Source organism: Falco cherrug, chromosome 7, assembly GCF_023634085.1.
Source record: "Falco cherrug isolate bFalChe1 chromosome 7, bFalChe1.pri, whole genome shotgun sequence".
NCBI lineage: Eukaryota > Metazoa > Chordata > Aves > Falconiformes > Falconidae > Falco > Falco cherrug.
In genome coordinates this window covers 61,723,679-61,744,466 of record NC_073703.1, presented here as the reverse complement: position 1 = coordinate 61,744,466, position 20,788 = coordinate 61,723,679, and the positions used below count along the sequence as shown (strand labels likewise).

General features: G+C 40.8%; 2 protein-coding genes across 3 annotated transcripts in view; one reads left to right on the top strand and one right to left on the bottom strand.

Moving 5' to 3' along the window:
* PRORP (protein only RNase P catalytic subunit) overlaps window positions 1-3,851 on the bottom strand; it is a 53,771-nt gene extending 49,920 nt beyond the window's left edge. Inside the window, exons 1-2 of one of the 2 annotated variants that reach the window (XM_055717205.1) lie at window positions 3,718-3,851; window positions 1,780-3,183 (exon numbers count right to left, since the gene is read on the bottom strand). In XM_055717205.1, the coding sequence (XP_055573180.1) occupies window positions 1,780-2,780 (1,001 nt within the window). In that variant the 5' untranslated portion in view covers window positions 2,781-3,183; window positions 3,718-3,851. Of the gene's footprint in view, window positions 1-1,779; window positions 3,184-3,516; window positions 3,675-3,717 lie in introns of those variants that run through there. The other variant, XM_005444126.4, reaches the window with a different exon arrangement.
* A 75-nt stretch (window positions 3,852-3,926) lies between these two features.
* On the top strand, window positions 3,927-20,342 carry PPP2R3C (protein phosphatase 2 regulatory subunit B''gamma). The gene is made up of 13 exons (XM_055717037.1): window positions 3,927-4,111; window positions 4,887-5,014; window positions 6,165-6,269; window positions 6,858-6,970; window positions 7,791-7,888; window positions 10,680-10,750; window positions 11,500-11,632; window positions 13,036-13,091; window positions 13,165-13,240; window positions 13,896-14,032; window positions 15,705-15,842; window positions 19,116-19,175; window positions 19,912-20,342. The coding sequence occupies exons 1-13, from the start codon at window positions 4,063-4,065 to the stop codon at window positions 20,098-20,100; spliced, it is 1,353 nt and encodes a 450-aa protein (XP_055573012.1). The 5' UTR covers window positions 3,927-4,062; the 3' UTR covers window positions 20,101-20,342.
* The last annotated feature ends 446 nt before the right edge of the window (window positions 20,343-20,788 follow it).

Sequence of the window (20,788 nt, the reverse complement as noted above, 5' to 3'; positions counted from 1 at the left end):
ACCAGAATAGGTTACAAAATAGGAATACCTATGCCTACATGCAACTGCAGACACTTCTCCCTTTGCCACTGCATTTATTATCATAGGCTGCACACACAGGCTGCGGACTTTAGAATAACCATCCTGCTTCTGCCCTCCTTTCGCATCCCTCATGCTGACACATAATGGTTCTTTTCTTATAAAGACAACAGGCAACAGAAAAATACCGTGATTCTTTGTTGCACACTCAGATCTCTATTGAATCTGGCTTTATGCACTAGTACAAGTCAGTGCTGGTCTGCTCTTCAGAAGAATTTTTTAAACTAACACCTATTCAGTTACACTCACAAGGCACACTTCTGTGCATACTGTACCATCAGTTTCCTTTGTCAGGAAAAGTTACCTCCCAATCTGCATCATCTTTGCAAAACTAACAGTGCTAGAAGTTATCAGATTCTATTTCTTTTTGGGAACTCCATGTAAATTGCTTATTTATTTTCAACACCAGCATATACCACTTCAGCACTAGCAACTGGAACACAAGTAAAACAGCATTTTTTACAAGTTCACAGATAAAAGCCAAACAGCTAACTGATCACCTAGTTTCATTCCCCTATTACAGACTTTGTTTCTTCTTCATGTTTGAAACCCCTTCCTTTAAGGAAAAGGCCAACATAGATCTAAAACATGAGTTTACTACAATCTTTCATGAATTGTTCCAACAGTCAAATGGTATTAAAGACACAAACAGGAGTTTGCCTAGCTTCAGCTTGCAGCACTGGTTTGCCACTATATACAAGCAATATATAGCTCTTCTACATACTCACTACCCCTGCAGTCTCCTTGCCAAGGTCTGTTTTATTACGTTGAGTTTCCTGCACATGCAGCACACACAAGTCCTTCTCTACTCAGTGGGAAAATAGCACCCCATGACAGATTTTCACCCACTAAACCAGTTCATCTTGACTGAAGCCTACTCTGCTCCCTAGCTGTTCCCAGGGAATAGCTAGGGGACAGCAGTATAACCTGTTCTAATAATGGTAGTGCGTTCCCACAGGCATATTTTCCATCCAGGAGGACTAACTTGTAAAAGGGATGAGTAGCTCACATAAATCAAAGTCAACAATTTAAAAAAAAAAATAAATCATAGATGGGCTCACATACAGCAGCATCACAAACATGCAACGGGCCCAGATGAACTACACTGTGCATGTGCAGTGTTAACTAGTTGTAATTTGTGGAGTCTGACCATCACTATTCATGAAAACAAAGTGCATGGCTTGCTAAATACTGTGCTAAAACAAAGAGCCTATTGAGATTACTCCTCTCCTATTATTCCATACAAAGTCAGCATTTAATCTTCACTGAACCTCAGCTAACTTTGCTACCTCTTTCCTTTAAAGAGAGAAACTATCTAATTTTCAAATAACTTACAACTTTTACACTCTGACATACAGGAAAAACCTTCGCACCTGTCAATATTCCTTATGTATCAACGCCAGAAAGAGATGAAATTGGGTATTTTGGATAGCCACAACCCATCACAATTTCCTACTTTCTGTACCAAAGAATAATATTTAACAGGTAACATCTTTCAAGAAAAGGTGAAATCAGTAAGAATTTTACACTTGAACAGCAAACTGGAAGCAAAAATAAAATGCATGTTTTCATGATAATGCACGTCTCATGAAGAAGCAACAACCAAAATAAGATATTGATGGATCTTATTAGTGTTCATCTGTGGAACAATCTGAAATTCCATTTTCATGAACTGGAGTTTGCTACTGAAACATTATTTACCTTTCAAACCATTGCTTTATACTCTGCATAAATGTTTTGTGAGGGTATATTTGGTTGTCTCTCAAATATAAGAGCATACCAAACAGCTCTTTTTGTAACTCAGCACCTTTCATGCCCCTGCTGAAGTCAAAAAAGGCCTGCAGGATATCCAAGGTTGGGACCAAATCTTTAGCCAACATTTCATGGTAAAGTTCAAATGCAAGGTTCATTTCTTGATGACGGCTGGCTGCTATGATACAGGATTCATAGTTTGCTCGTGAGGGAATCATCGCCTTTTTTACTTCTTCCAAAAGAGTCAAGGCCATTCTCCATTGATCTGAATTACTCAGTCCCCTGATAATAAGGGTATAAGCCCCACTTTCTAAAATCTTAAATCTGATTTTCATTATATCATACACATCACAAATTTCTGTAGTTTTTCCCTGCTGGACACACAGCGCCAGATATTTGACCAACAAACTATATGCAATGTCACCTTTACTGTTTGCTACATGGGTCAGCAAGGACTTAGCCACATCAATGGGGCTGTTGCACTTGACCATGCTGTTCAACATCACTTCTTCAAATATTTCAGGTGTTCGAAAGCTATCCTTCAGTCTGTTCCATTCCTCAGCTTGCAAAGGTTTTTCTGGAGGCTGTATGTTGGTAAACTTACGCCTTGACAGAAGTTGACTCATTAACTGCTTCTTTGGAGCTCCAACAGAAGAAGAAAAGTGGACTTGCCTTTCAGATATTTCTTTAGTTTCCTCATCCCATCCTTTTTCTTCTTCATACTCAATTTCAGACCCTTTCTTGGTAGGAAAGCCATCAGTTCCTCTGAGATCCACTGGTAACGCAGTGCTGGAAGATGTTACAAAACTCAAACAGGTAATCTTTTCCCTATTGGGGGTGTTGAAAGAGACAGCAAACAGTTTTTGGCATCTTGAAACAGACCAGAATGTACAACATTTCCACAGTAAAGCCTGAAAACTCTGTCGACTAGTTTGAGAAAAGAATGCCATGACATGAAGAAATACCTCACTATTAGCTCACTGTATACAACAAACTTATGAAAGGGAAAATACAGTTTGTATGGGGATGTTTACCATAAAAGCCCAAGGGCTGTCAAGCTGTATAAGCTTCAGTTTCAAAATGCTTGCTCTACCAGTCCTTTCTGCCTCTTAAAAAACCAAAAACTTGTGAATTTCTTTTTCCACAAAAATCAATTTCTTAGACTGTGAGAACATTCATCCAAAACGAGGATATCTTTCTTTCTAGAGAAGATGCTTTGCAGCTTATAATTTTTGTTTGTTGGTTACGGTAAAGATGAATACTGAGTTGTTGTATGCAGCCAGGCAATTCTGATGCAGCCAGGTGAAAAGGGCGGGTTTTTTCTTCCTGCCTTCATCGGAGTCAGAAGGTTTCCTAAAAAGAAAAATAAAAATAAAAATAACAATGCAATATCATGACCTGCTCTGTGTTTTCCTGTCACATTTACAGCTGCATGCTTGCAAACACGAAGTTCAAAGTAACTCGACAATTTCAGGTCAGGAATCTCAACCCTGATCCCTCAAGCAGTCCCAGCACGGGATTCCTACCTCGGTTCCTCATACTTTTCAACCTGTAACAAGCTTCCATTTAACTGGTTTCCCCAATTACAAACCCTTGGTGACACCGCCGCAAAGAGACAGAGCAACACCACTGGCGGTAATTTTACAGTGAAATCCCACGTAAACGTTAGGTTATAAATGCAGTTACCGAGAGGTTCACCGGCAGCCGGGCAGGCAGCTGAGGCGGCTCATGAGGAGGCCTCGCGGGGCCTCACGTCCCTAGCCCGGTGCCCGGCCTACAACTCCCAGCGCGCACAGCGGCCCGGCCCTCAGCTGGGGCTGCCTGCCCATCCCCCTTTACCCGCCAGAGCGCAACGAGGCGCTGTCCCGGCGCGGGCCGCACCCTTACCGCTCGGGGCGGGCCTGCCTTGCTCGGGGCGCGGCGGCCGCAGGCGGCGGAGCGGCAGGGAGGCGCTCGCAGAGGAGGCGGCCGCACGACGCCCGCCCGCCACCAGGCCGGAAGCGCGGCTGAGCCCGCGCCTGGACAGGCAGCCAATCGCGTCGCACCGGGAGGGGAGGGGCGGGGCGGGACGTGACGTTGCGCCGCGCGCCCTGTCAGGGCGGATGGGCTCGCTCCGCCATCTCGGCTGCGGGCGCGGCGCTGGCGGGGTCAGGCGCGCCGGGCAGGGGGCATCGCGCGTGCGCCTGGGCCCGGCCGGCCGGTGGGGGGCCGGGAGCGGCCGCCGGCCGGGAGATGGACTGGCAGCGGAGCCTGCGGGGCCGCCTGGCCGCCCGCCGCGTCCGTGAGTGCCCGGGGCCGGGCGGCAGTGGCGCTCCTCGTCGCGGAGCGCTGGGGGGCCCAGGCGGGGCCGGCCTGGCGGGGCGGGCGGGTGCCCCCGCGGGTGAGCCCCGTGACGGGCCCGGCGGGGGCAGGGGCGAGCGGCCGCCTGTCTCGTTGCTTTAGCTCCCCGTGCGTGGGCTGGCGGGGGCACCGGGCAGGCCGCGGGCTCTCTGCGGAGGAACAAGCGCCCTTGTTTTGGGGGGTCGTGAGAGCCGGGCGGGGCTGAGGGGCGCTGTGGGGGCTGGGTGGCGGGGGTACATGCACACCCCTGCGACAGCTTCGGCTGGCAACTGTAGTCGTGAGCGAGCCCGCAGAGAGCTTGTGCAAGCCTCTGCTGGCGTGTGGTGGTGTCCCTGACGTTACAGAGCAAAAGGTGGCTCTGTGCTGCTGTGTGCGGTCAGCAGTAGCTAAAACGATGCTGTAAACAACACTGTAAACGAGGAATGCTGTAGCTCCGTCAGTCGTAGCTATGTATCTGTTATAATCACATACCCTTACAGAGGCTCAGGCGCGTGCAGATACTGAAAGTGCTGCTTTGTAGATATTCATACGTGACATATTTGGTATGTCTGTTATGTAATTTACATAATAGGCCTGTGCTCTATCAATTTCCACCTTGTATTTGTGTTACTAAACAGCTTAGCTGTATAACCCTCAGCGTTAACTCCGTTTTTCAAGTTCCTTCCTACATTGAAGCTCAGGAGTACAACATGAAAATTCTTTTCTATGTTAATCAGCTAAAAAGAGTGAGCAAGAGCTAAAAGATGAAGAAATGGAATTGTTCACAAAATATTACATGGAATGGAAAGGAGGAAGAAAAAGTAGCAATACATCGTATATGAACATACCGCGATTTTACTACAGGGTAAGTGAGGTATCCAGATAAACTCCAATAAGAGGCTATTCTGTGTTATAAAATAAGTTGTGCTTATTCAAAGGGTCACTACAGCTTCAGTAGCTTAAGTAGATTGAAATCTGCATGATGTAGATTGCGAAGCATTATTTTCTATTTTGTATAATTGTAGATTTCAGCCATTTCAAATAATTAGTAAGCATCTCATCAAAGGCAATGAAATGGTTTGCTAATCAGGCAATAGGCATGGCTGTTAACTGAAGATAGGAAGTCTTCTTTCTCTTTCAGAGAAACTTTTTATTTTAAGTAAATTTTGACATACCAATGTTACAAATACATATCTCCCTGTTTCTGTTGGGACATGATGGGAGGCTGCTTCATGAAAATGGTGTGTCATTGGTCTTGCAGACTAAAGATAGGTCTGTTGCTTGCATCATCTGGTAAAAGCGCTTGGTCCGGCAGCTTATGTGTAAAGTGAATCAGATTGGGATGGGGGAATGTGGAGCGCAGGTTCAACATCATGATATTGCTGACACTTCTGCATGTGGCCACTCAGCTGCTGTCTAATCTCACATGGTCTCATATTCCTTAGAATCATGAGTTTCTGTCGATTAAGTTCTCAAGTACCTGTTTCAGTTGATGAATACCTATGCAACCATCCAAGTTCTGGTAGTGCTGTACAGCTTTGCATATAAACATCTTTCATACTAAGTGTTCTTCCATCTGTTTTGTTGGCCAAAACAAGTTTAGTAGACATGCTTTTGAGAGCCAGGCCTACCACAAAATAGAAAGTGCTGCTTCCTCCTGAGTAAAAACACTGAAGTAAGTGTCTTCTATGCATGAGCCTTCCTGCCTTGCAAATGTGGGAAAATGCTTACTGAGTGGTTTATCAGGTATAAGTAGGTTTCTGTTTCTCATGTTAAAGATGTCCTGCTTTAAGTATTTTGATACTGAAATAGTTTGAGACAGTATGCAAGTGCTATCCCTATAGAAGAAGCAGATGCCGTGCAGCATTCTGGTAGATAAGTCATTATTTTCTATCAGGTAAACAGCTTTATCAAAGCGTGTGAGTCAGGACTACCTAAGAGTCTTGCTAGATTTGTAGCTTTTGAATGCTGCCACTGTACATGTACAGAAAATTAAAACATCACAATTGTTCTAGCTGCCAGCTGAAGACGAAGTCTTGCTTCAGAAATTAAGAGAAGAATCTAGAGCAGTCTTTCTGCAAAGGAAAAGTAGGGAGCTGTTGGATAACGAAGAGCTGCAGGTAAGAAAATATTTTCTGTATGTCTCGTAATGGCTTCTGACAAGACTTTCTCTTTCTGCAGAGTTTGATTATCTCCTGTCAACAGAATCTTTTCTGTGCTAAGGTCCTTTGTATTTAGGCATGTTGGCTGGTTGTGAACTACTAGCTAAAGCTGAAGTGCTGCACAATCTTGGGCTGGTAATGTCAGCGCAAAGCTTCCTCATTATGATGTATATGAAGACTAAATCAACGGCTTCTGGTTTTCTAGCACATTCCAACAATTTTCCTAGTGGGCCCAAGAAGAAATAAATTCTCTTTATGTATCACTGAGAGACTCCAAAGATGGTTGAGTTTACTGTAGTGCAAAGACAAAAGGAGCATGATCCTAGAAATCCTAGTGAGTGAGAGTGTGTCTGTGTTTTAACACCAGTTTAGAGCAGTGGAAATATTGCTTGCTTGCTTTTCTGGCTGAACTGATGATGTGTACTGATAAACTGAGATAACCATGCAGCAAAACCACATTTTGCTGCGTTTCTTAAATGCTCTGTCATAAGCACATTGACATCTCTAGAGAGATACCTTCTTAACCAAATATAAACACTTTTTAAGAATCTATGGTTTCTACTGGACAAACATCAGACATCACCAATGATTGGGGAAGAAGCAATGATCAACTATGAGAACTTCTTGAAAGTTGGTGAAAAAGCTGGACCTAAATGCAAGTAAGGCTTACTTCTCTTGTATATGCTTACTTCGGCTAAACCTAAGTGCTGCTGTAACTTTCAGTTCCTAAAATAGATGGAAGCAGTTTAATGGTGGGATAAAGTCATGTCCGTATAGTAATTGATAAACTAGTTGCTTTGCATCCTGGCAAAGGTGTATTGCCCTACATCTCTGAGGGAATTTTTTATAAAGATGTCTGCAAGATGGGTACTGCATCCTTTTGAAGAAGAAATTCTTATCAGCATGGGCATTTTTATGATATTAGTGGCCAGTAAACAGCACACTTTGTATTTGAAGAGGAAATCGTGTCTCCAGTGATACTGCTCAGCCTTCCCTAATATTTTATGATGGAAGATTTCCTACCAGATGTTCTGTGTACACCATACAGTGAATATTCCTTTTTTTATGCTCCTGTTGGCGACTGCTGTTGTGCACGTAGCTTTGTGATTGAGTTTTGGGCGGAAGCAGATCAGGTGTCAGTACTGGCAGTTCCTTTTATGTGCATATTGTTGTAGAAGATTGGAAGTTACCAGATCTGTTGTACCACAGAGAAGTGAGTGAAAGCTCTCAAAGCTCCCACATCACTGCAGAGCCTCATGAGCAGAAAAAGCAGCTGCTTTTTATTGAGTTTACCATTGTTACTTGGCAGGATCCCACTTGATGGGTGTAATGTAGCAAATTAACATTGTTGCATACACAGAACACGTTCTATATTGTTAAAACAGCATTGTAAAGTGTCACAGGTTCTAGATACTGTAAATGAATCTGTGAGTGCAGTATACTGCGATGTGTAGGAGTAGCTCTGTGTTTGTTTTGCAGGCAGTTCTTCACAGCTAAGATCTTTGCTAAATTACTCCATAATGATCCTTATGGGAGGATATCTATCATGCAGTTCTTCAATTATGTCATGCGAAAAGGTTAGTTGATGCTTCATCTGTGTTAATAAGAGCCTTGAAAATAAAACAACTTATTTTAAGCTTTATTAGTTACTTGCTGTTCTCTTCAACAGCAGTGAGATCTAGCCCTTGATTACTAATCATGTTTTCCTGGAGGCTTGGGATTTTTTTTCTGCTTACTAGGAGGTGGGAGTTCACCCTGTCTCTGAAATCTTCGTCTTCTGTCAGCCTGAGATATTCTTGATCTATTTGGTGTATATATATGTATTGTTATTCTGATTTCCTTTATTCAGGCAGTACTGCAAAGAACAAAACAGTAAAGCTATGTGGCAAGTGTGATCCTAACCGCTGTCATCAGACTGTCCGGCAGATAGCTTTGTTTGCTCTTTTTCCTTCCTTCTACATAGTGGTGTTATCTACGTTTTCTAACTGTGCTTGTCAAGTATGTCAATATGTCGTTGTGCTTGTCACTATAGCTTTACCATATTTTCAGCTATTTTTCATTCTAAATAACCACTTGGGCTGAAAAATGCGATTTTATTTTTTTAAATATCTGGATTAGATTCTTTAAAAAGGTGAAGCTGGCTCAGAGAAAGGAAGGTTGCCTCATTGCCTTGTCCCCTGGCTACTGTGCTCTTAGGTCTGGTAGAGCCTTCAAGAGGGAAGAATGGCACCTTTCCCCAGAGCAGCTCAGCTTGTTTAACTTAAGCTTTTTTGGTGCAAGAGATGAGAGATGTGTTGAGCAGGAAACTGGTGAGTAGATGGGCAGTTTATGCGAGAAAGGAGTAATAGGGCCATTTGCAACAAACAGCAAACCTATAAGCTGCAGGGTAGGAGACTTGAGAAGAAGTCTGTGAAAACTGTATGCATTTCAAAAAGGTCTACCCATATGGGCACAACAGAGATTCATTCAGAGCTCTTTATTTCAGTTATTTCACCCAGAAATATTAAGTTTTGTGTATTTATGGTGATACCTTTTTTAAACCCAAAAAACCTCCAACAAACAAAACCAAAAAGACTCACCAAACTAAGAGACAAGAAGCCTTCTTTTATGTCCCATCTCAATCAGATTTCATTTTCAGACTCTGGCCAACATAAGGTTCCATTACAGTGTGTGTTTGCAAGTCCCTCTTGGGTCAGTTGAATAAGGTCTTTGTGTTTTCTAGCTTACAGCATTGGAATTGCCTAATAAATTTAGCCTAGTAGCAAGTCTGTGCAGTAGCTGAGATCATTTCTATTGTACAGCGTTCTGTATGGGGGCTGAAAACCGAGCCAGGTATTAAAGGAAGACTGAAAAGAAAGGCTTTAGATTGGAATTAGTGATTTCCATCTGTATTTAATGTTAAATGTCCTTCAGTGTGGCACTGACAGGAGAGGAAAGTGGTAGATGATGGAGTCAGCTCTGCAGCTGCTTGACCTGGTCCAAGTTGGGGCACTGCAGTGTTTATTTCACCTTAGTTTGAAGCTCATGCAGCAGAGCAGTCAGCCTCCAGAATGGTGCTGCAGCAGGGAAGAGCCCCTATCACCCTGAGGTTAAAACATCTTAAACCGCTGTGCCTCGGGGATGTGACGGTATTCTCTAACCAGCTGAACTCATTAATGAGCTTTTGTTTTTTTTCTTGTATGTGCCTGTTAGTTTTAGGAATAGCTGCATGTACACATTCATATACTTGTGCAGAACATGTAGCATTCTGTCTTTCTCCTTTCTACCTCCAGCTGGAGTATTTCCTACAGTCCCTGGATTACAGCCCTTCTTCCCTTTTCTTAATGATCCACAAAGTCCTTTGGGAGGTCACAAGAGAATGGTGAAGTTAGTAACTGGATAATGGCAAAGCATTTCCCAAAGCACCATCTGCCTCCAGTAATGCTCCCCCCTTCAGGCAGCAAGGTGATCAAGTCTGTTGGCTTTGTCAAAACAAGTCAAGCCTAGTAGAAGTGTCTTGAATCACTTCAGGGTGTGTGGTGCACTTACCCTTAAACTTAAACTTCAGCCAATGAAGAAACAGCCTCACCGTATAACCTCTTGTCATCTCTGAGTGATACTCAGTCTACCTTGACAAACACCTTGAAGAGATTAATACTGGTATGAAGAAAGCTCATATTTTGTAGGAGGAACTTTTAAACTGTGTCTTCATAAAATTAATGTTAAATTTAACATTGAGTGTGTGAGTAATAGTTTTTATGCCTAATCTGTACGCTATTTCTGTTACTGTGCTTTAACAATGGCCTCAAGCATGTTGTCCCTGTACAAGCGTGTACAGACAATAGATTGTCTGATTGATGCCCCTTCTCACTGCAAAAATGGATGCTTGTGCTATTCTATTTGTCCTGCTGTAACTCAGAAGAGAGAGCAGGACCTTTGGCTGTAGCTGCAGCGTCTCATGGTGCATAAGGGGCTGTAGCCATCTGACAAGCAGTCTGTGTATGACACTGTACAGCTGGTTCTAATGCACTGAAAATGTGCTGCCACACATCTCTCTAGGTCAGCAAGAGAGAATCCGTACGATTCTGCATACCACAGAAAATGTGCTGTCTGCTCAGCTGTTTCTCACATCTGTCCATTATAAGGCAGTCTTGGCCACAGCGCACCATATATCACCAGTGACTCTTACCAACTTAGAGACTGAAACTGTGTTTCGAAGCAGGGCTGGTACATATCATGGCTTTGCTTAAATCTCAGAAAAATGGGTAATACTGAGAGGCATTTAACATCCAGCAGTGCCTTGTGGCCTTTAGAACAACTTCAGATTTTGGTGAGGCCTCAGAAGACCCCTAGGTTTCTTGCACTGTAATTCTGTTTTCTGTTTTGCAGTATGGCTTCATCAGACAAGAATAGGTCTCAGTTTATATGACGTGGCAGGACAGGGCTACCTCAGAGAATCAGTAAGTAAATTTTTGATTAACTTAGTGTCTGTCTTTACTCAAATGACAGAGCATCAGAAAGGCTCCAGTTTTCTTCCAGTCTTATCTTGTAAAAGCTTGTATCATAAACTAGGTTGGGGGTGGACACGCTTGTTTCAATGAAGTAGCAGTCTCTGTATTCTAGAGATTTGGTGGCAAGAATGCTGCTAGCCTTTTTAATATACAGGTAATGCTCTGAAAAAGAAATCGTAGATTCCACGGTTTCATGTCACTAGCACTTTTCTAGATTTAGTAGGATATAGTAGAAATCACAGAAAAGGATGGGTAGAGTGGTCCTCAATGAATTATTCTCCTGTTCTAACAAGGGTTAATACTATAAAATAAATAAGAAGGTTGTAGTTACCACTCTACTTAAAAAAAGATCTATTCAAGAATATTCAGCAATAGGATAATCCAATTAGGACTTACGCATTGGTATTTGAAAAAGGTACAGTTGAATGCGTTTATATTTACATGTAAACATCATCTGCTTTGTTAATGTTCTGCTTTATTTGTAAACTGTTTCAGTCATGGTATCACATGTACGTGTATATGACCTAGGATTTCTTGCACAGAGACAGAAGCTTTTCTGCCTGCTTTTCTGCTCTTTCCTGCATTGTTGCAGGATTGTATTTTTCACAAAATATGCTTGAAAGTCAGGGTGGCATACAGCAAACGTGCAGCAATAGTAGTGATTCAAGTTTATTTTCTTTTCTTTCTAAATTCTGCAGGATTTAGAAAACTACATTTTAGAACTTATCCCTACTTTGCCACAACTGGATGGTTTAGAAAAATCTTTTTACTCCTTCTATGTCTGCACAGCAGTTAGGAAGTTCTTCTTCTTTCTGGATCCTCTCAGAACAGGTAGGTCCATGTTTTCAGAATTCTAAATATGTGGGAGTATTTAACTTTTTAAATGTTTCCACCAAAGCTACTTATGTTTTCAAAGGAGTATGTAGTTGTCCTTGTAGGCTTTTGTTCAGCAATCTTGTATTTGAAGATTAATCTCCACTGAAGACCATGAGTCTTTACATGGGTTAATAATCTACTTCTACAGCTAATGAATTTCTATGAGATACCCATCAGTTCTGGTACTATAGTGTTAACTCATAGAAACTAAAAAATACGGTATTGTTCCATCATAATGCATCATTAGCAGTAGCTAATTTTATAAGTGTTTAGGGTGAATAGAAAACACAGCAACTAACAACTTTGCTGCTTGGCAGAACATTCACAGAACTGTGGAAGTACTCAAGAATGGTTATTGTGATGTGCTTTTATGATTAAATTTGTATATATCAGGTAAACTCATTAGACAAGGTTTGCAGTTATGGCTGCTAATCCTTATTACACATGTGGCTCTCTCAGACAATAGTTTGCTTTTTTGTATGCCCTTGATTTAAGTCACAAACTGCATGTGATTTCAAGATCTAGCTGTGCCCCTTGAAAACATCAGAGTTGCGTAGGCAGTAGCCTCTGGCAGAGGTAATTACAAACACGGTGTAATTACCTCTTCCCAATCTGTTGTAACCATTTACTTTTTCCAGCAGTTCTGGTTTTGATATCCCAGTCCATGGGTCAATACATAGACCCAGGTATTTTTCAGAGCTACCGGGTTCAATCGTATTCAGGGGGGTGCTGTTAATCATCTATGGAGGACAGTCATTGGTATGAGTCTTTTGTGGGCTTGATGTAAAAGCCATGGCACTTCTCCCCTTGTGTCTTGAGGCCGGTTAATTCACATAGAGGGGGTGTGTGAAGTTATAATGCCATTATTTTGCACAGCTCTTTGTGCAGTGTCTGCACCCCAGTGAAAGCTATGCCAGCAGAAGTGCATTCTGTCCCGTTAGCTTTGTGACATATCTGAGTTTCTGAAGATGTAAAAATATCACATCACTTAACAGACTCTTACTCCAAAAAATATTTTAAGTATGCTTTCTTTGCATTTTTTTATTTTACATTTTGAGTTGATGTTGCATGCTCACTTTTTTTTTTTCCTGGCTTTTAAGGCTTGAGGTTAATTCCTCTTCTGCCGATATCAGGCTAGTTTTATTCAGTCATTTTAAAAGCTATTTTCATTTTAGCTTTTAAATTACAGCCTTATCCTTGATGTTAGAATTTGGTTTTGGTTGGTTTGGGTTTTTTAAAAAGGCATTTTCTTTCTGCTCAGAATACTTCTTTCTTAAGTAGAACTACCTAAATGAGAACAGTTAAATGGATATGTAGCTGGGTAACTGTTAAAATGTGTTTTCCGTTTCTTGCTGCAGGGAAGATAAAGATACAGGATATTTTAGCTTGCAGCTTCCTGGATGACTTACTGGAGGTAAAGCTCTCTTAGCAGATACTATTGTATTTTAATTTATTCTTTCTGAATTCTAACTTTATGTTTCACTTAGTTAAGGGATGAAGAACTTTCTAAAGAAAGTCAGGAAACAAATTGGTTTTCTGCTCCTTCTGCATTAAGAGTTTATGGTAGGTTCCTTTTATATGTGAATGTGCTTTTTTTTTCCCCTTTCCACCCCCCACCCCCTCCTCTCTGCTTTCAATGACTTAGTCACATTCTTAGTGTTATTTTTCCTGAGTTTGTCTCTAAATCTTCCTGGTAACTTGTCCTTCCAACTCCTATAGTCATCCTTATGGTATATCTTCCTGACTTTCTTTACAGTTTCAGTTCTCCACTGTTACTCTTTACCAGTTTTATCCTCTGTCATTTTTGCTGGTTGCACGATGTGCAAAATTCCTTTGTAACCTTCTATTTTGACTGTTCTATTCATGCTTTTGCGTTACCTTTAGCTCTTTTTTCATGCTTACAGCAGATCTGTTAAAAATACAGTCTTAACCTTCTGCTCCTATCTGTTTATACCCAGCCTTTACTTTTGAGCCGTTACCTTAGGGTAGAACTATTATCACCTTATGGGAATCCCACTTCCCCTCCCTCCATGCTCTGTGCTCATTTATGATGCTCTATGAATATTATTGTGGATCTAGCATATTCCCACTTAACTGCATTAACTTTATGATGAAAATTAAATAAATGTTTAAAAAGCACTAAATTTTCTTTCTCTGTTGAAACAGTTCTTTGCTGATACAGGTATATTATATTTTGCCCTCTGTATCTTCTCCCTAGGCCAGTACTTAAACCTTGACAAAGATCACAATGGCATGCTCAGCAAAGAAGAATTGTCTCGATACGGCACAGGCACTCTGACCAACATATTTTTGGATCGTGTCTTTCAGGAATGCTTAACTTATGACGGTGAAATGGTAATCACATATCTCCTTTTTTTTCACAGTATAAAAGGTTTGGCTTATTGAGATTGGAAATGTCTCATAATCAATATCTTTAAAATAAAAAGTAGCTTGATTTAAAGTAACTTTTGTTTATCATTGTGCACACAAATGACCATGCTGCAGATTAGAAAATTAATTTTCTTAACACCAAAGTGATTGCGACATGGCTTAAAGACAAGTTGCTTCTCTGGAAAAGCAGAAGAGATATAAAATCCAGACAGCCTAGAATAAAGCTGCTTGTACATTTCGTTAACATAAAGGACATGTTGAAAAAATACATAGATGTAGCAGTGCTTTTTAGGTACATGTACTTCTTTAAGGAGAACCAAAGAGAAGTGGTACATTTGAGACTAGTGCAAGTTAGCTAACCTGTCCACTTCTTCATGAAGACAAGAGTGGTTTTGTTGTAAGTTTTCCATACCTGTGAAAAATGGGAAATCTAACTAAAGTTAAAATAAAAATTTGTATCTATGTTTATTTTGAAAGCTTTACTTAATATATTGCTGCTCCTGTTGCCTGCATTCAGATAACTGAACTCTAAAAGTGATAAACTGCAAATTCACTATGCATTTCTCCTGCTGCCTTAGCAGTTTTTTGTAGAGTCACAGAATCATTGAGGTCATGAGGAACACTCTTAGTTGCTCTTTACTGGACGTGCTGCAGTAAGTCCACCTCTCTCTTGTTCAGGGGAGACCAGAACAGGATCCAGTGCTTGCACGTGGTCTAAGCAGTGCTGAGTAGAGGACAAGGTCACCTTCTTCCATTTGCCAGCAAAGCTGTTCCTGGTGAAGCTCAGGATGCTGTCAGCAGCCTTTGCTGCAAGGGCACATTGCTGGCACGTGTTCAATTTTGTTACCCATCAGGACTTCCCAGTCCATCTGTGCAAAACTGATTTCTGACCAGTCAGTCCCCAGCATGTACTGGTACATGGGGTTGTTCCTCCCAAAATGCAGGATTTTGTGTTTCCTATGTTGAATTTGATGAGGCTCCTGTCAGCCCATTTTTTTCCATCCTTGCGAGTTCCTTCTGAATGGCAGCACAACTCTGGTGTTTAAGGTAGACGGGGTTATTATATACATGGGACTGAAGGATTTCTGTCCTTGTCACAACTATACCTTGACTGGGAAACCAAGAATCAGTACTGATGAAAAAGTGTGATACATATTTGTGATGTCTACTAAAGCTTCTACCACATGATTTTCCAAACTACCTACTCTGGTCTGAGGATTATATACTTTGATTGGCTGCATAGTTCACTGTTTGGTACCGGTAGGCTTACTGCCACTGGGCATATAATTTGTGGTAATTAAACCCTTTTATATGGCTTTTCTTCACTAGTTGTGTACATGCAGCACTCTAAAGATGTATTAAACATTGTTTAAAAAGTGTATATAGCATGTTTAATTTGGATTTATGCTTGGAATCTATTTTACTTGTAAAATGGCAGGTATTCCTATTGTCAGCAATCATTAAAAACTTAACTTTCTGTTCATGTTGGTGGTAGGAGCCATTTTCTGTTTCATGTTGTCTTTTTCAGAAAATAGAGTGATCCCCTACAATGAAATAGTTGCCAATTATAGAGTTCCTGCTTGCAAAATCAATTTTGAAAGAAGACTGTAATAAACATGATTGTATCTACTTTTAGGACTATAAAACCTACCTGGACTTTGTGCTTGCATTAGAAAACAGAAAGGAGCCTGCAGCTCTGCAATATATTTTCAAACTGCTTGATATAGAGAACAAAGGATACCTGAATGTCTTTTCCCTTAATTATTTCTTTAGGGTAAGTCTTTTTGTACAGGTAGGCCATTTTCTGTGTTTATAGTGTTATAGCCTGTGTGCTTCTGCATGCAGATCTGCAGGAAATCACTTTAAATTACTACTGTCCACTGGGAAACTGGTAACTACTTCTAAGAAGATTTAAAATATTAAAAAAATAATATTCCAAAACTTGGAAAGAATTCAAAAAGTATTTTCGACATTTTATCTGCAGGTGAAATTAACTGGGTTTTTTTGTTTAGGAAAAATATTTTCTTTTTTAATTGAAATTGTCCAAAGTTGCCTAATGATTACCTATTAAAATCTCTTACGGTTCTAACTGGTCATTGGCCATGGTTTTAATTTCCACTGTAGTCCTAAAATTCAGTAGAAGAGATGAAAATAATGAAAGGCAGTGATGGGTCTGTACAGCTGTGGGATTTTTCATTCAATGTGTTGATTGCAGAAAGCTTCTTGCATTTTTTTTATATTCTGTATTTTTATCTGTTACTCCCAAAACAGACGTAAAATAAGCTTATATTTTTTTTTGGTTGCTGTTAAAATTAACCTAAGGCTTGTGAAGTATTCCTCAAAATTGTGTTTTGTGTGTGAGTGGGTTTTTTTTGTTCTGGCTTGTGGTGGTTTTGGTTTTTTGGGGGAGCAGATGTTTTGTTGTTTTGCCTTGGGGGGGTGTGTGTTTGTTTTTTAAATACATACCTGAGGTATCTTGGGAGGGGAAATATGATGCAATAAAGTGGTATCTTTGCTGTGAATGGTTTAGCCTGAGTTTTGAGTGTGATGCTTTTTTCACATACAAAATTCCTTCAGCGATACCTATTCAGACACAGGGACAAGCACTTGAATTTTCTGTATTCTTTTTGTGGATCTTTGTATTGTAACTGTAAAAATAAACAATGCCCTTGTACTTTGTCATACTTTAAGCATATGACTAACAAGGTATGTATTTCATTCAGCTCGTTAAGTAAAGCATTCAGGCCTGCTCAAGACATAATCTTATATCCACATTATTTCTATATTGTAATAAGTCTCTAGTTGAACATGAACTTTGATATGACTACAACCATTCTGTAAAAATAAGACTTCTTACCTGGACGACCTTTTCTAAAAAAGAAGGGTTTATTTTTTTCTTTTCCTTTTTTTTTCTTGATTTGTTTTTAACAAAAAAGAACCAACACCCAAACCAAACAAAAAAACCCCAAACCACAACTTTTTTTTTCTTTTAGTGCCTTGGAACCATCAAATAACATAGGGTAGAATGGGCTTTTGGAGGTCACCATCTCCCACTGTCTGCTCAGAAGCAGGGTCAGCTTCATGGTTAGGTCAAGTTGCTCAGGGCCTTCTCCTAGACAGTTTTGGGTATCTCCAAGGAGGGAGACTGTGGCCTCTTTGAGAAATGTCTTCCAGTGTCTGACTCACCCTTTCTTTCATCTTTGCCCAATTGGAATACCTCTTGTGGCAGTCAGTGTCCACTGCCTCTTGCCCTTTCACTGTGTCTCTCCAAGAAGAGTTTTGCCCTGTTGTCTCTCACAACCTGCTAGGTAGTTGAAGACAGTAATTAGATTTCCTCTACCACTTGCAGCCTTCTGTTTTCTAGGTGAATGAATCCCTGTCTCAAGCCTCTCCTCTCAGCTTTGCTGTGCTTTAGCCTCCCCAGTCATCCTGACAGCCCTCTGTGGGTTCCCACTGGTTTGCCAGTGTCTCATAAAGGCGAGCCCAAAGCTGTAAGGCTGCATCTGGAGTATTGCATCCAAATGTTGAGTCATGAGGAATGATCACCTCCCTGAACCTGCTAGTTATGCTTGTCCTAATGCAGCCCAGTATTTTATCTGTCTTCATCACTACCAGGGAACCCTGCAAGTAATGTTTAATTTCTTGTGCACTGAGACCTCCAGCACCTTTCCTGCCAAGTTGCTTCTAGCCAGCTGGCCCCTAGAGCATACTGCTGTATGGGGTTATTCTGCTGCAGGTGCAGGCAGGATTTTTGCATGTGCCTTTTGAACTTCACCATGAACTTTGTTTAGCAGTTGTAGCTGTGTTATACACTTGATGGGCAGCTGTCAGGCCAGAACTTGGCAATACAGGGTCAGGTCCTAGGGAAATTAAGCCATGACTCATCCTTTCTCCCTGCTTTTACAGCTCACCATTCCCACCGCTTTCTCTGCTTCTGTTCTCATGGCAGTAGGAGGAGGGAGGCCAGGGGCCATATCAACTGTCTCTGACTCTGATTTTAGTAAAATGTTAATATAGTTTTACAAAAGCATCAAATTTAGTGGTTTTGTAGCACTAAAGTAATTCTAACACAAGAGCAATTTAACAAGGTAATTCTGTATGAGGTGCTGTGGCATAGCTATTTTCGTGCACGTCTCCAGTTACATACTTATTCTATGTCTTGGGACTACAGCAGGTGCTTGATCGTATCCAAAATGTGTCCCTCCTTTAAACTTTTGGAAATTGAATGTTCCAAGTTTTCCTTTAATCAGAACAGTTCCTTTTGAGTCTGTGAACAATTGCTTTTCTGCTAGCGTAAGGTGGGTAGGTCTGCACGTACAGAGGCTGTGCTGATCCAGCTGTGCTGACAAGGCTATGCAACTTACACTAGTGAAACAGTTTTGTTCATAGTTGTTGCTTGCAGGCAGAGGTTTGGTGATGCAGCTGTTTAAATAGTACCACATTAAAAGAACTAATAGGGAATCCTGTTTTGCTCAAAGTGAGAAATGTCCGCTTACGGCATGAACTGGGGGGACCCTTGCATGTGTGGACAGATACTCAAATAGACAAATCCATAGTCTCCTTCATGATGTTGTTTGATCAACTAGAATATAAGCTCCATTTTCAAAATCCTGGAAAGTGTGAGTAGCCACACTGCTTTGTCTGTCTGCTGGTTGGTCTCTTCCCTTCTCTTTCCCTAGCCTGTATCTCACACTTTGTCAGCAAACTGAACCTTCTGGTTTGAGTGTATTACTATCTTAAGCTTTGAGTGTTGAGTGATAATATTCAAGTGGCTGCATATCCCATTTGCAGTGTGCGCAAACACTGGTCATAATGGAAGTTGGATTCTTACCATACTGACTAAGAACTGTGAAGCCAGAGATGCGTAGCATTGATGATGCCTTAAGTCACCCCAGCCTCACTTGTGGAAGAGTTGATTGCAAGCTGTAACATGAATGTTTTGTTACAGGGCAATACAGCTTAAGATGCAGAAGCACTAAAAAGTTTCATATAGTATTAGTGTGATACTGCACTACCTATTCATAACTTTTCTGGGTGTTTTTTCTAGGCTATTCAGGAACAAATGAAAATCCATGGACAAGAACCGGTTTCTTTTCAGGATGTCAAGGTTAGTTTTACTGAATAGAGTACTATGTGAAATACTTGAATAAGCATTTCATAATGTACTTACATCATAGTTTCTAGGTCATATATTTATGTGCAGAGTAGCAGAGATGATCTGATTTGTCCTACTCACAGGCTTGAAAATATCTTTCTGTTCAGCAGTTGCTCTGTAAGAAATCTGGTATGCAGCTGTTATAGTGGTTTCCTTACTAACAGACAAAAATACCTGTTAAATACACGTTGCTGTTTCTCACACCTGAAGATACTCATTATGTCTATTCTATGGTTCAGGATCATCCCTTAGAGGTGGGGGAAGACTGGTGACTAAAAACCTGTCTATAAAACACTTTGTTACTGCCTACTTTACATTTAGCAGTTTTAGTGCTTAAATAAATACAAGAGCTTCTGTAAAACTTGCTCATACAAGCAAATTGAGTTTCATGTTGCCAATTTGAGGCCAAAGCCTCCCCAGGAAAGCCAATTATTAAGATGCGGGAGCTGAGCACATTGCTACTATTGGTAGCCAACTGTTCTTTGTATCTTATATGATTTGGGACTGAACAGTGCTTTTTTTAATGTGCTTTTTTTTTTTTTTTTTTTTTTTTGGTAACTTGGTGTGGGTGTCACCGTTACCCAAAGATCATTCTGTATATGGCATAAAGTAGCCATTATTCTGTTATTATTATCATTAATGGGGGGGGGGGGGGGGGAGTTTCCCCAATTTGACTTTTCTTTCATAGGACGAAATCTTTGATATGGTGAAGCCAAAGGATCCGTACAAAATCTCCCTTCAAGACTTGATCAATAGCAGTCAAGGAGACACTGTTACCAGCATTCTAATTGATCTGAATGGGTTCTGGACATATGAGAACAGAGAGGTCCTTGTGGCCAGCGATAATGACAACACTGCTGATGTTGATGATACGTGACTTTGAACAGGAGCAGACTGTATCCATAGGGATCTCTCAATTTGATGCATTAACTGTTGGAAGCTGGAAATGTTCATTATCTGAACCAATGGCTCTTCCATCTTACTCCCCTCTGGACCTTTCCTCCCCCTACAATATAAAATGCGGTACATACCAGAATTGCAGAACTCGTTTCTGAAACCAAAAAAGCAAGTGTTTAAGACGTAAAAACTACCTTTTGTAATAAATATTTTTGGACTTTATCCCTGTGTACCAAGCCCTATCCTTATTTGAATATGCCTTTCTAAATGTGAATTTATCGTGAAAGTAAAGATGTGGTTCTTGGTATCTTCAGCACTGGCCTGTATCCACTTGGCCATCCCAAGCCTCCCACCGCGTTCTGTATGAGCATTCTGTTGTAAAGGCAGAAGTCTTCAGTAAGAGGTAAAGACTTTCAGCCTTTTTGTTCTACATGTATGTCCAGCTTTATGTGTCTAACAGAAAGGGTAAGTAAATAACTACTTAACTGATGAGTAGTTACCTAATTCTTAAGAGGTTTATTAACAAAAATAAAACCGCACTAGCTTTAGGTCTATTTAAAGCTAGTCCAAACACTTGTATAAAGGTTTTCACCAACTGAACCTCCTGTGCAAGTATTTTATATTGCTAACTTAACTGTACAGCTGAGCTACAGCAGTAGTTAAAGCAG